At 43.0% G+C, this 15,511-nt stretch overlaps 1 protein-coding gene across 1 annotated transcript in view; it reads right to left on the reverse strand.

The window, feature by feature from the left end:
* The window catches only part of PTPRN2 (protein tyrosine phosphatase receptor type N2), a 1,314,151-nt gene that overhangs the window by 82,457 nt on the left and 1,216,183 nt on the right, over positions 1-15,511 (reverse strand). Inside the window, exon 15 of the mRNA XM_004372789.1 lies at positions 11,349-11,496. Coding sequence (XP_004372846.1) covers positions 11,349-11,496 — 148 coding nt within the window. The remainder of the gene's footprint in view (positions 1-11,348; positions 11,497-15,511) is intronic.

A 15,511-nucleotide genomic window follows, 5' to 3' on the forward strand; every position in this document is an offset into this window, starting at 1 on the left:
AAGGCAGCATGCAGAATGACTGGGAGGGGGCCTTCTGAGCAAAGGCAGCATGCAGAATGACTGGGAGAGGAGAGGTAGCCCTGCCAGGAACTGCAAACAACCCCTAAGGTGACTGATGGGCACGTGCTGTTTGGAAATAGCAACTATTTGGGTATTAATCTTATAGTCACGTCAGTGTAGAGAGGTGACATCAAGAGTGTCATCTTCAAATGTGGAGGGCAAGATGATGAATGGAGAGGAGTATGGTAATGTTTGCTTTCAGGAATTTTGTGGCACGCACATAAGAACAATTTTGCATAATAAGAGCATAGCTGGCAACCAAGCAAAACCATGCCATCTGTATCACTCTACTGAGAGACCATCAATCAACACACATTTATTATGAATCTACTCTGTACATGGATCTGTGTTAGGCTCTAAGGCTGCTATAAAGAAATACAAGATATAGTGATGATAAGCAATATACTTGCCTCCCAGGCACTTAAACTTTACATGGGTAGGCCACTTATACACACATTTAAAAAGTTAAATAACATTTTGAATTTTATTGAGAGCACATGCTCTCACCAGAAAAAAAAAATCCTCTGCTGACTGAGGAAACTGAAGACTTTTTAGGGGTGGGAGGGTGGAGAGACGGTGTCATCTTCCAACTAAAGGTCATGACATTTGCAGGGAACTCATGGGTATGGAATGTGGCTGGCTGGCTCTTTGAAATGGTGTCTAGGAACGAGATTATTATTCTGCCCTCAGGCTTATGCCAACTAGGATGCTCCTGGAAAAACAAAGAAAGAAAATTTGGCAGGACACTTGTCATTAACTTAATAGAGATTTAAACCATGATGGGGCGGCGTGGAGAAATGCCCAAATCCACCATGAGAACAGATCACTGACATGACAAAGATGAGGACTAACGACACAAGGAGGGCAGTGGTGGCTGAATGGTAGAATCTCGCCTTCCACACGGGTTCAATTCTGGCCACTGTGCAGCCACCACCCGTCCGTCAGTGGAGGCTTGCATGTTGCTATAATGCTTAGCAGGTTTCAGTGGAGCTTCCAGACTAAGACAGACTAGGAAGATGGCCTGGCAATCTACTTCTGAAAATCAGCCAATGCAAACCCTGTGAATCACAACAGTCTGATCCACAACCAATCATGGGGATGGCATAGGATCAGACAGCATTTTGTTCTGCTGTGCAAGCAGTCGCCATGAGTGGGGGACTGAGTCAACAGGAGCTAACAACAGCCATGCTAGAAGAGGTACACAGGAATTCTTGAGATAAAGCTATAGCAAAAAGAGGAAGGAATAATACTCCTGGTTTCATACGTATCTATGACCAATGCACACAGCATGAGTTATAAACACAGTGACCTAGGCATTTTCATACAAAATGGAAATACAGTCTTATGGTATCACAGGGCCTTTATGGCTTGGGCTCGTGACTAGAATACAGTAACGGAAGAGTTGATCTTACTGAAAAGAAAAAATTACACAAGATGGGGTAGGGGTGTGGCACTCAAGCCGAGGTGGTGGATACTGTGTGGAAAGCCACAAAGTTGAGACGGAAGCATGGTGATGGTCCTTGGGTCATGACAGAAGGAGACAGGGAGAAGCCACAGTGCTGAGGGAGTGCAGTATACCTTTTACATTCTAAGGGACATCCCTAAACGCTCCACTACTACTTCAGCATACAATGTCTCCTACTCCCATCAGATGCAAAAAGTGTAACTGAAGAAGTCAGATTATCACTTTAGGTCCATAAAAAGTCTATAAATGTAGGTCTAAAGCAATTTCTAAGCTATCTTCTGCGGTAAGAAGGAACTTTGATAGACTGCCTCACTTTTTCTTCATTTCCATCACAAGCACCAGCAGCTGACCTTCTTTTAGCCCCATTTTTCACATGGAAACAAACAAAAAATTATCATCAGTTTCTGGTAGTTATTGCAGGAATGATCATGTGCAGAGAACAAAAAAGCCCTGTTCAGAAGCAGATCCTGAGTGGCCTGCCAGGCTCTGCCAGTGGCCGAGTGAGTACCTCCTTCCCACCGTCTTCCAGCGTGCACCACATCCCACTGTATCAGTGCCCTTTCACTGCTGTTGCAATTACCACAAGCTTAGTGGCTTAAAATATACAAATTTATTATCTCAGTTCTGTAGTCAGAAGTCTGCAATTGGCCTTATTGGGCTAAAATCAAGGCATCAGCAGGACTGGCTCCTTTGAAAGCCGTAGGGGAGAATCATTTGCTTGCCCCTTCCAGCTTCTAGAGGCCGCCTGCATTCCTTGACTCATGGCCTCTTCTTCCATCTTCAAAGCCAGCAACAAGAGGCTGAATTCTTCCCACACTGCATCACTCGGATCTTCTCTTCTGTCTCGCGCTTCCACGTTTTATGACTGTATTGTGATTACATTGAGCCCACATGGACAATCTAGGATAGTCTCCCTAATTTAAGGTCATTTGATTAGCAACCTTAAGTCCGTCTGTTACCTTTGTTGTTCTTTGCCAAGTAAAGCATCGTTTTCATAGATTGCAGGGATTAGGACGTGACACCTTTAAGAGCCATCATTCTGCTTACCACACTCAGCAAACCTCTCACAAATAGCACACGCCGACTCGAAGAGCCCAGAATTCTATCGCCTGTCACAGGCCACACTGCCATGTGGGCCATGCTTTCCCGATTCAGACTGGGGAACACCACAGTGGGGAGATGTATGTTGATGGAAGTCCACAATCAGCTGGAGATCTTTGAGGCCTCATTCTGCTCGAAGGTATAATGCTCTCCAGGCAAATCAAAATGAACAATTAGAAAAGGCAGAAAGAAGAATAAGAAAAATAAGAACAGAAAGTGGGGGAAAGGAATAGGAAGCACAGCTAGCTGATAAATTCTGATTTACTTTTCTAAAAAGCTTTACATTTTGAAAGCTGAAGGAAGAAATTAGTGCCCCTCTGAATTAATACACAAACAATCGCTAAAGTGCTGACAACCTTGGAGGGAAAGTGGCAGAATCGTCTTAAGAACAGAGTGCTGGGCATTCAATAGATGACAAGAGGAGAGTTTGGCTCCAGAGAAGGAGCACAGCCAAAGAAGAGATGAAAAACTGTAAAAGTCAGAGTTCTGATAATACGATTATAAATAATCCCTCGTAAGAAAGGGAGAAACAGACATCTGAAGAAACCGACGTGGTTCAAAATTTCAAAGGACACGTACAAAATATGTAACATGTATGAGGGACGTGTAACCAAGGATAAATACAAAAGAGGGGTACAAACTCCAGAAGAAAGCATCAGAAATGGGTTGATGGTGCAGAATACATGGAGGGTGTCAGGTGAGTCTTTTTAGCTGTGTTTGGAGACACCAAAAGACCCTCTCAAGTATAAAACCACTATCAGTGCCGATGAAAGAATTCTTATAGATAACAAAGAGAAAAATTAATCACTTACTAGTTTGCCTCTATTGAAGAGAATACTTTTTCAAACTAGAAAGAATGAAGAAAGATAGTTAATTGGCAGTTGAACCCCAAGATAGATTCACAGATGGTGAGAGAAAACAGTCATCGTGAAGGTCTGGTGACCTCTGTCGTCCAGGTTGCAGGTGAGGCTGCAGAAGCTCTGTTGGTCAAGTTCACTGCAGGATCACAGAGGTCCAGAGAGATGCAAGGCGCTGGTTACAAAAGGGGGATAGGAGATTCTGGAAACTAGGCAGGTGAGTTTCCCATGGACCTGGCAAAATTATCAAACAGATCTCTAAATGGATAGTTTGAGATTCTTTATGAAGGAAAGAAGGTCACTAGGAGAAGAAGGGCTTTGTTTGCAACAAGTCATGCCAGAAACAAAGGTGGGGGGCGCGTTAAAAGAATAGAGACTTAACAGCCAAACTCAATGATGAACCTTGATTGTATCCTGCCCCCCCCAAAAAAAAGTTGTAAAAGATATAATAAGAATATTCGGGACAATGGAATATAAACTAGATATTAGATGATATTAGGAAATCAATATTAATTTTCATAGCTATAATTATGGGATTATAGTTGTATAAGAGAACACCCTTATGTTTGGTAAATGCAGGCTAAATAGTTAGATGTCATGATATCTCAAATTTACTTTGAAATAGTTCAGCCAAAAACATAAATAAAGCTTACACACACATACAGTGCAAATATGGCAAAATCTTGGGTGGCAGCTTTTGAATCTAGGTGATGGGTATATAGATGATCATCAGATTAATATTTCAACTTGTTTTAGAGTTTTAAACACTTCCACAATAAAAAATTTGAGGAAAAATCACCCCAAGATAATTTCCAGCCCCAGGCAAATCACATAGTCTTCTTTAGGGGACAATTCTTTCAACTGAAAAGTGAAAACAATGACAGGACCCTCACAGGGTTGTTCTGAGGTTTTGAGTGAGACACTGAGGTGAAGCTTTAGTGCTGTGGCCGACATGGGGGTGCCTGTGAACATCTGTCAGCCTTATCAGGGGCTCCTGGACAGCCCTGAACCATGTGGGCTGCCCAGCAGGTATTAGGGAAGTCTTAGCTTATTGAGCAACTACTTGAAATGTTCATTAATGGATCTGCGTCAGCATGGAGGGAGGACTCTGTATTGCAGTACCTGTATTCATCCTGTGAATATGTTTTTATCAATGACTTGAAGACACAAAAAATATGTTTATCTATGTGCAGATGGCAAAGAGCTGAGAGGGGGAGGCGATATGTGGAATCAGAAATTAAAATCTTCTTAACAAACTGGAATAGTAGACACAGTTTACTAGAGATGAACGCAGAGTTCAATTCTTATGTTAAAATAGACAAACACAACTGTGTAAGGATGAGTAGGGAGTTTGGGGATCCTTGGCTTAATAACATCCTTATGGAAAAGTCCCTGGATTTTAGTTGAGTGCAAGCTCAGTATGAGCCCACTTTGGGATATGTCCACCAAACAATGAACATAAACTTACTATGTCTGTGTGTATAATGCCCACACAAGGAAGAAACACACCCACTCTCCTCTGCCCTTGTGGAGAACCATGATCCTTCTGGATGTGGAAAGCAAGAGTGTGTCCAGCAGAGTGTGGAAGCTGGTGGTGCCCACCTCGGAGACACTTTCCAACTCTAAAATTCTGTAAATAACATTGGAAACTGAAATATAAGAAGTGGAGACTACAATGCTTTACAAAGAAAGACATCTATCTATTGGTCTAGCTTTAAGAAAAAGAGTAAAGAGAACGTAAGCTCTGAACTTTGAGTGGTTAAATGGTGTAGAAGGTCAGTGTGGCATATAATTGAGAAAGCAGCCCTCCGTCTGTTCCTAGCACTAGAGGGCACTGAACAGCCCCTGGGAGGCGTGTGCTACTGCAGCTTACAGACATTTCAGATGATCTTTGCCCTCGGAGCAACAGCCTAATGAGAACAGCTCTGTCTGCATCTTAAAAATTATTTTTGACTCTTCCTTGCTTCCCTTCAAAAAAAAAAAAAAATCTTCAGTCTTAGGCAGAACTTCTGCCTGTGATGTAGCAAAGTAAAACACCCACACAGAATTTGGTGGAATATTTTCTTTTCAACATCAACAAACTGAGAGCTTTTCCAAAGTTGACAGGTAGATAGTGCGCTGGCCCGGGCCCCCTCCCCCCCATAACAGGGCAGCCAGGCCGGGATCATATCTCCACACACGAACTTTCTAGTAGAGGTGAGATATATGCCCAAAAACTTTTCATGAGAGAGAGGGGAAAACAAAAAATTCTTTCTTAGTCACCAGTTTCAGGAGAATTATCCACGTATTGAAATAAAAGAAAATCAGTATAATTTTTGTCACTCGGAAGTAGTTAAAGCAGAATATTCCTCTATGAAGATTCTGCTTAGAGTTTGAAAAAAAATTTCAAACCAAAGGTTTATTTGGAAAGAAACTATTTTCTGTTTAAGGGAAGCTATGCTTAGAGGGCTTGCTTACTTCGAACACATCATCAGGAAAGACCAATTGCTAGAAAAGGACCTCACGTTTGGTAAAGCAGAGAGTCAGCCAAAATGAGGGAAGCCCTCCATGAGGCCGTGGAGATGGTGCAGGACAGGCGAAGTCTCACTGCAGTACACAAGGTTGCCGTGAGTTGGAGCGCACTTGATGGCAACTCACAACAACGATAGTTAGACAAAGCACTGCAGTCCTTACAAATATTTTGAGTATTCATTTCTGTGGTAGTTTGTAATACATGTGCACTTCTTCACATAAAACAATCACAGGCTGACCTGCAAAAGTTTATCAGGGGCAGTGTCCCAAACAGTACAAAGAGCCTTGGAGTTTGTCAGGCCTCGGTCGAAATCCCAACTTCCTCATCTGTCAAACGGGAAGTAACTCCTGGTGAGGATGAGGGGTGGCCTATAGGTGAGGCACTAGGATGATGCTTGCACGTGACATGCTCAGGAAGTAAGCAGGCTGTCATAATTTCATTTACAAGGTAGCTAATGCGGGAACCCAGCTCCTGGGAACTTGTGGCCCTCTTCATCTGACCACGCCTGTGAGGCAGGCCTGGGGAGGGGCCAGGCCAATGGCTCTGCCTTGGGTTGTGGAGCCTTAACTGAAATCCCCTTAGTAACAATGTCCTTTTTTCACCCCTTTCTCCAGGGATCAATCCTTCCTCCCTCCCTCATTCCTCCTTTTCTTCCTTCCTTATTACGGTGAGATATATAAACCGTTGCCATTGTTAAGTGTACAATTCGGTGACATTAATTACAAGCACCATGTTGTGCAACCATCACCACTATCCATTTCCAAAAGTTTCCCATCACCTCGAAAAGAAACTCAGCACCCCTTCAGCACCAGCTTTCGTTCCCCTCCCCTCCTTGCCCCTGGTAACTCTGGTCTATGCATTAGTAACAATGACCTTTTAAAAAGCCAAAATATGAGTCTACTGCATTATGTATCCTTCTTTCTCTCTTTATGTATCTGGGTCTTTTGCTTTTCATACTCTTAAGTTTTGCCTCTCTAAGTATTTCTGTTATTGTTTCTGTGTATCTATTTGTCTCTCTTTTTATTATAATCCAGAATCAAAAATAATTTTTTTGTTTAAGATAGTATATCAAAATAACATCATATCCTTGTTCTCAATTTAAAAAGCAGATGAGCAGAATATTGCATCATTCTTTTTAAAAATGCAAAAAAAAAACTTAAAAAAGCAAATTAATTTTTTTAAACTTCTGAGATAATATAATTAGACCTAGCACAGTGCCAGTTAATCAATTAATAAATATTAGTTCCCTTCTCCTTTGAATGAAAATTAGGATGTAGATAGAATCTCTGGGTTATAAAGGGCCTCAAAGTAGCTAGCCCTACCACTTTTGATTTCCTATGCAACTTGCCAGATAAATCATCTTCCAGACTAAGCTGGCATCACTCCAGTGCTGGGGAGTAGGAAAGACATTTAAGATAGAAATCAAGTCAGCAAAGATGTAAGGGACGGTGCAGGCTGACCTCCTGGGCCGAACAGAAAGAGAGATGCTGGGAGCATAGGAAATCCAATTGGATAAACTTGGTGGATTCAGATTGGGAGCATCTTGAAAGCCAGGAAATCATTTCAATCTCTTGGGGTTTACAAAGGTAAGTTGGGCAGCAGCTTGCAGGATGGGTTCTAAGGGCAGAGACCGAGGTGGGAGGATCAAGGAGACCCAAGGAGGACCAGGGTGGCGGGGACAAAAAGAGTGAGTAAGGGGTAAACCTATAGGGCCTGTCAAATGGAGAAATGCTAGGCTTGGTGACAGTTATCTAGGATATGGTACAGAGATGGCGCCATGCCAAAAGTGTAGGCACTGGTGAGGAGGGCTGTCCCGATCACACTAATGTTTGTTACTATGCACATTAGTCTACATGCTTATGGTAAATCAACGTAAGCTTTCAGAGATATGGAGCCACCTGGAGGCCAATACTCTTCAACATGTTATAGCTTTATTACAGAGCCAGTGCTAGCCCATGAAGAGCATAATGGCCAGACAGAATGAAGCAGGGCTTTAAGAAAGAGAGGAGGTAATTATCCCTGCTGGAGTTCGCAAAGACCACCGTGAGTTTAAGCAATGCCATTCCCCACCTCCCCCAGTCTTCTGCTTGAGAAGGAATATAGACTGAAATGTGATAACGTTAAGAAGGTCAGTGGTGTAGAGATGGGGGTATGTGATACTAGTTTGTCCAAAGTAGACCCATTTATCAAGGGTTGTATCAACCAAAGTATTTGCCCTGCCTACCTTCCTCGACTGACTTTTCAAACTCTAACAACAAAGTTGTTTCTTCACAACCTGCTACGGCTAAGAATCCCAGGCCAGGCATACATGCAAACAAAAGCAGGGGCTGGGCTGCTGCAATCAATGGTGGAATGTTGGGACAATGGGGTTTGACAGCAGTCACGGAGAGGAAGGGAGTCCCTGGGTAGTACAAATGGTTAATGTACTCGGCTACTAACCAAAAGATTAAAGGTTCAGGTCCTCCCAGAGGTGTCTCGGAAGAAAGGCCTGGTGATCTACTTTTGAAAAATCAGCCACTGAAAACCCTATGGAGCCCAGTTCTACTCTGACCACAAGGGGTCACACAGAGTTGGAATCAACTTGATGGCAACGGTTTGGTTTTTTGGGATAGGAGGTATCAGTCAAATTACAGACATAGTCAGGGAATACAGAGACAGACTCTAACTTTCAATGTCAGAGGCAAATAAAGACGTTATTTCCTGTTGTTAGCCTTCCCTCTGGCTCTCATGGTCAGGCCCCGAGTGCTCTTATCAGAGGGAAACGTCAAAGCCCTCACAAGGCCCTGGCTCTCGGTGGCTGCGCTACCAACCACCACCCTGAGAGATGTGGCCGCCTGCTTCATGTCCTAGGACTGGCAAATTCACCATTACTGGGGTCCTTGCATTGAATCAGCTGGTTTAACATGGTACAGACAGAGTTCAAGTGGCCACCACCGTGGGCTACAGAGTGCATAGAACACAACACTGTGGCCACATTTCTGTCATGTTTTAGGGTTATCACTGGGGGGAAGGGAGATGGTCTCAGAGGAAAAGGCTTTCAGCTTTAACATTTACTATAAAAGACGTAAAAGAAGCCCTGGTGGTACAGTAGTTAAGTACTTGGCTGCCAACTGAAAGGTTGGCCGTTCGAACCCACCAGCTGCTCTGCAGGAGAAAGATGTGGCAGTCAGCTTCCATAAAGATTACAGACTTGGAAACCCTACAGGGCAGTTCTACTCTGTCCTATAGGGTCACTATGAGTTGGAATCGACTCAACGGCAATGGTTTTTTTTTTTTTTTTTTTTTAATGAAAGACCTAATAATCCAAGTAAACAATCAGGCACATGGGAGACATTCAATATGTGCTTCCATTTGCCATCGAGTTGGTTCTGACTCCTGGCGCCCCTGTGTCAGAGTAGAACTGTGCTCCACAGGGTTTTCAATGGCTGATTTTTCAGAAATATTGTCAGGCTGTTCTTTCAGGGTGACTCTGGATGGACTCAAACATCCAATCTTTCGGTTAGCAGCCGAGCGTGTTAACTGTTTGCACCAAGCAGGGAATATGTACTTAGTGAATGCAAATTTACCCAAAAATCAGCTAATTATTCAAGACGTACTTCCACCTAAATGACCCCTAAACAATCTGCTCTTTGAGAACACTGACCACCCTTTGATCATCCTTGTGTCCCAAAGTCCCTCAGTAGTCCCCGGCACATAGCGGATACTTAACAAACACAGCAGTTAGTTTATTCGCTGATTTGCTTTTCACCTAATATAAAACTTGTAAATCATAATGGCTCCTTCTTTAGGACTCTTTAGGAAAAACAAAAACAAAAAAAACCCTTCATACCTCATAGAAATGGAGGACCTACTCTGAAAACTGACTAAACTGTAAGAAAAAAATTTATACTGAGAAGTGTGATTTGGATTTTACAAAGGTCGATGATTCCTTAGGTTAGTCTCTAAAGAAAAACAAGATTCTAGTTTTTACAAATTTTGACCTATAAATGTTGATCAAATTCCTGCTGTTTAAAATACAGCTGCTTCTCCTGAGTTGACTGACAGGGGCTGCCTCAAGGTGACGGTGGTCAGGACAGGATGCCAGCGCCACCTTTTTGGAAGTCACTAGACCAGGGCCCATGACTAGCTCTAAGGAGCTGAGCAGGGACACAGCGACAAAGTGACAATCATTGCCACGATGGACGTAGATCTTACACGCTTTTGCAATGCTGAACTGGAATTTTGCCGGCCCTTGCTCTCAAGAAATGTAAGCTGATAAAGCACATTTTATGCTATCCCAAGTATTTATGAATACCTTGTCTCAAGGTTCCAGTAAAACAGTAACTGAGTGATTCTGTACACACACACCCCATTCATTCATCACTCACAAAATCAGCATTTAGTAAGTGTCTGTCTCTGTCAGGAACTTTGGTCACAAAGATCCTGAAAATACCTCTCCTCCTTGTGGGGTAGGTTTCTGTGTTAATTAAAATCCAGAACCCTTTGTGCAACCTGTTAAGCACACTGGAGGTGTATAATCAATATGAGCTGAATGAAATGTGTTAGGGGCACCAGGTCATGGGGGAAAATGTCCGGGGCAGTCACCCCTGACTGCCCACAGGGAGCTACTTGGCTCCTGTTAAGTCCTGGTGGGCTGTACATGTTGTAAGTACATTTGTTACATCACATGCAAAGGATAACATAAGACTCTGTCTCCTCTACTGGATGGCAAGTCACTTTAGATCATTTATTTTTTTAATCTCCACTTTCTGGCAATGATACCTAGCTAGACAGTAGGTACTCATAATGCTCGCTGAAATAATTGTAAGGTAAAAAATGCTGTAATAGCTACCATTACTTATTTTGTATGAAAAGGTACTAGGCTGTATGCTAGTTACCTCATCAAATCCTCCTAGCAGTAATATTTCAAGGTAGAGAGTATGATTCCAATTACAGATGAAAAAACGGCTCAGAGAGGCTAAGAAACTTGTCTCAAATCACACAGCTAATAGAACACACTAGAGCAAATATTCCCCTTGGGTTTAGATGTCTCCCGAACTCATGTTTCCATGACTGTGCCACTGGATCACAGAGGAAGAAACGAATTGTTTATTGTTTAGGCTGGGGAAGGCTGCACAGAGGTGATGTTTACACTGGTCTTGAAAGAGAAGTACAAGTTTGCTGGTAAAGAAGAGGGTAAGGGGGAAGAGTAGGGGAAGGGCCTTCCAGACTATGAGAATGGCAGTCATTAAAATAAGGAGAAAAATAGGAAGGCACAGTCTACATCTGTCTATAATCGATCACCTTCCCGTCCCTACCCAGTGGAAACCTCATGGAAACAGAGGGGCGGTCCGTCATGGGAGGCGATACATACACGTTAGCACGGCCGAGCTGCGGTTCTTCTGCATGTTGTCCTCCCTCTGTGCCACCATGGAGCTGTTGGGTTCTGCCTGGTAGGCACAAAGCGCCTCCCATTCTTTCTCCAGGCGATTCTTGTTCTTCAGGTGGTCTTCCATGTAGGACTGAAATGTAAAAGACAGAAGTCAGGAATTGTCACCTGGGGCAACATTAGGTCCCTGGGCATGATCAGAAATACAGTTGGCTGAGAGAGAGTGGAACCTACTTTTCACTTCTGTGTATGAGCTAGGGAGCTGGTTCCCATACGGGATCTACTAAGAAGAACATAAACTAGCCAACTTTACGAAACACAACAAATGCATTAACATATAAGTGTTACAATGTGCCTCCTGTGGGTGAGTATGAAGATGACGCAAGGCCATGCATTATTTCGCTCTGTTATGCATTAGGTAGCCATGAGTTGGAACCAACTCAACGGCGATTAACAGCAACAACAACTATGGGTGCTATGCTTGGCATTAAAAACACTTAAATTATGAAGTTGACTCGTCAGGTGTTTATCAACTGACTGGGGAGAAGAGACACACACATCTGAGAGCACACATAATTAACAATCCAATCACCAGTATAGAAAATACGTGTCCAACTAGAGAGTTAGTATGTATCCTCTGAAGACTTCTTAAAACCAAACAATAGTTTATCTTAACTAGTAAAAAAGGTCTGCCTTGAGCATTAAGCTCTTCTAAGAACTATCTGTATGGGATCAAATTGACAACAGCAATTCGAAAGATTAGATAGAAACCTTAGAGGGCAGCAAACCAAACCAAATACCAAACCCGTTGCCGTCGAGTAGATTCCGACTCAAAACGACCCTATAGGGCAGAAAACTGCCCCACAGGGTTTCCAAGGAACAGCTGATAGATTCGAACTGCCGATCTTTACGTTAGCAGCCATTGCGGTTAACCACTGCGCCACCAAGGAGTTTATGTTAATGGAGGAGGAACAGCTCAGTAAAGGAGGGTGTTTTGCACAACACGAAGAATGTAATCAGAGTCACTGCATTGTATGTGTAGAAACTGCTGAATTGGTGTATGCTTTGTTGTGTATATTCTCAACAACAAGAACATAAATAAATTTAAAAAACTAATCAACGTGGGTGGAAGCAGTCTGGGAGACTTATTGAAGAGAGTGCTTGAACCTCACTTTGAAGATGAGCAAATTTGCCCAGGACAGAAGGGAACAGGCACAGACACAGGGTGGCCGTGCTGAAGCGCACAGGGAAAGCAAGGAGGGGGAGCGGCGACTCCTGAGGATGCTCTCAGTGTCTGATGAGAGGACAGGACTTCAGCAGTCACGGAGGTGTGCGAACAAGTCTGCAGACTGCATCTGTGTTTACAAACATGCATGGGAACATGGCTCTCTACATCTCTCTACATCAAAGAAGGAATAAATACAAGTTAATGCTACATAGGAGGGAAACAGAAGCTGTAGATAGGTTAAAAATAAATAGGGCTAAACAAAAAACTATTAATAAACCTCAATCAGGGAAAGCATCTCAGTGAATAATGTTTTGCATGAAAAAAACTTTCGTTTTCCTTTTTTCTTTATAAGAGAAGCTCTAGTTACTTACTAGCAGATACTACATTGCAGTAATTCCTTGAAACTATTTCACTGAAAAAAATATAAAACATAGTGTTTGAAAACTATTTTATACATCTAATCAAAATCACGTCATCTGGTTAACTCAAAGTCAGACAGAAATGGAAATGGGGCCCTTTGTGTGGCCCTCCAGAATGGGTGTGGAAGGTTCAGTCATTCACCCCACAGGAAGACAGTGAGCTTCACAGCAGCATCTTTGGCTTTCCTAACAGCCAGGCTGGGTTTGTTACCCTTTCCAAATACAGCACCTATTATTTAATGAAGATGTATCATTTCCTCAGATATATGCTAAAAAGTGCACAGTGAAAATGGGAAAAGCACCTCCAGCCTTAATATATGTGACAGCACAGATATTAGGTGGGTGTTGGGAACCTGTTTACCACTCGGATGAAAACAAGTCACCATATATTTTAATTATAATGCCAGAAGTTCAGACCAATCTCTTGGTGGGGCTTTCCCTCATTCTCATTTCTGTGCGCACAGAAGTCATTTTTTCTTATAATCAGTACATTTTTCTAAATCGACTGGGCGTGATGCATTTAAGATACTTACTGCTCTGATTTGTGCAAAATGTTAAACAGCTTGTAGCATTGAAAAAAAAAATAGAACCAAATATTTTGACCCTTGGCTGTTCCTATCTTAATTTTTCTGGGCACTTGCCCGACAGTGGTGATCAACAGGAGAAGTAGAAGAGGAAACAAAGACCTTTGAACATTTTGCCTTCCACAAAGACAACCATGCCTACCAGCACAATCTACTTTTTTCTTATTGATCTGTTCAGTAGAGAAGCAGCGCTGATTTTAAGGAAAAGGATTTCAAAGGACCAAGCCCGTCTGCATTGTTATGTCCAAAGGAAATAATGGTCTCTTCGTCCAAAATTTCCATTTGTGGGTTTTCAAACAAGTCTACACAACAAAATAAAACACACACACTCTCACACTCAGAGTCTCTGTCTCTCACACACACACTCTCGCACGTACCACCGCACACAGTCACACAAACTCTCACGGTCTCTGTCTCTCACACACATACTATCGCACACACTCACACACACACTCTCACACTCTGTCTCTGTCAAACACATGCTGTCTCACACATACTACCTCACACACACTCACACACTCATACACACTCGGGCACACACTCTCTCACAGGCACACACACACTCCCCCCCCCCACAATAGGATCCTTATTTCAAAATGTTTAAACTACAGTTTCTAACCAAGTGTTTATACTCTTTTCATGGCTCCACTCCCAGCTCCTCCACCAGCCCCCATTCTCCACCTCACTGACACCACTCTCAGGTACCTGATACTTGCGGACCCCTGCTGCCCCTCATTGCTCCTTGATGTCTCCCTGCTCATTCCTACCTACTCCATGTGGCAGGCAGAGGAAGAGAAAGGGAAGGGAGAGGACCTGCCACCTCACACAACTCCAGGAGCGCCCTGGAGTCCTGCAACTAGGCAAGGAAGGGAAACTCCAGTCACACAACTGTGCTGCCTCAGCATGTCTTACTGATGGTCTGACAGGGAATATACTAAAGCTGAGCTGACTTTGTGTATTATTCATTCGACAAATGCTAATTAACTATCTTCTATACATTTTGGAGGCAGTGCCGGTGGCACAAATGGTTTGTGCTTGAATACTAACCTAAAGGTTGGCAGTTCAAATTCACCCAGTGGCACTGAGGAAGAAAGGTCTGGCAACTGCTTTTGGAGCAGTTCTACTCTGTACTACAGGGGGTTGTCATGAGTTGGAATCCACTCTAGGGCAATGGATTTGGTTTTGATTTTAAGCATTTTGTTCTGATTACTAGCAGGCATTCGATACGTACGTGTTGAACCAACAGAAGCCCTGAGCTCTGTGGTCCGGCCGTGGAGGAGGTGCCAATCACATTCTATATGGGGATGTGTGGTCCCCAGGTTTGTGGGGAGAACTCACGGGGGGCAGGGCACAGAAATAACACGCTATGGGCCCATCCGTTCCCGGCTGGGGCTTGAAGCAAGGACTCTGTCTAAGTCTCACACATCCTCCAGTCCCTGGTAGAGATGCCAGCTTACCCAGCAGATCGATTTGAGCACAAACTGAGAAGTTGCAGTCATAGCTGTCATATCCATGGAATTAAGACTTTTTTATGACATATCCTTTAATCTCAGACCCATATTCATATTAGTAACAGAAATATCACAGTTGCTGTAAACTTACTGAGTCAAAAAAAATGAATTCTGTTTACCCTCCCCCTTGCCAGTCCCTGAATGTCACCAGCTCTATACGGACAGACCTTGGGATTATTTCATAGCTGGAAGAATCACCCTATATAAATCTCTTGAGTTATGAAATTGGTCAAAATTTAAACAGATCATTCTAGGAAACATAAATTACAAACTGCTTTCTTTCTTTTTTTTATTGTACTTCAGGTGAAGGCTTAAGAACAACTAGTTTCTCATGAAACAGTAGTACACATATTGTTTTATAACATTGGTTAACAGCCCCACAACATGTCAACCCTCTCCCTTCTCG

The sequence above is a fragment of the Trichechus manatus genome, unplaced genomic scaffold (genome assembly GCF_000243295.1).
Source record: "Trichechus manatus latirostris isolate Lorelei unplaced genomic scaffold, TriManLat1.0 scaffold00020, whole genome shotgun sequence".
NCBI lineage: Eukaryota > Metazoa > Chordata > Mammalia > Sirenia > Trichechidae > Trichechus > Trichechus manatus.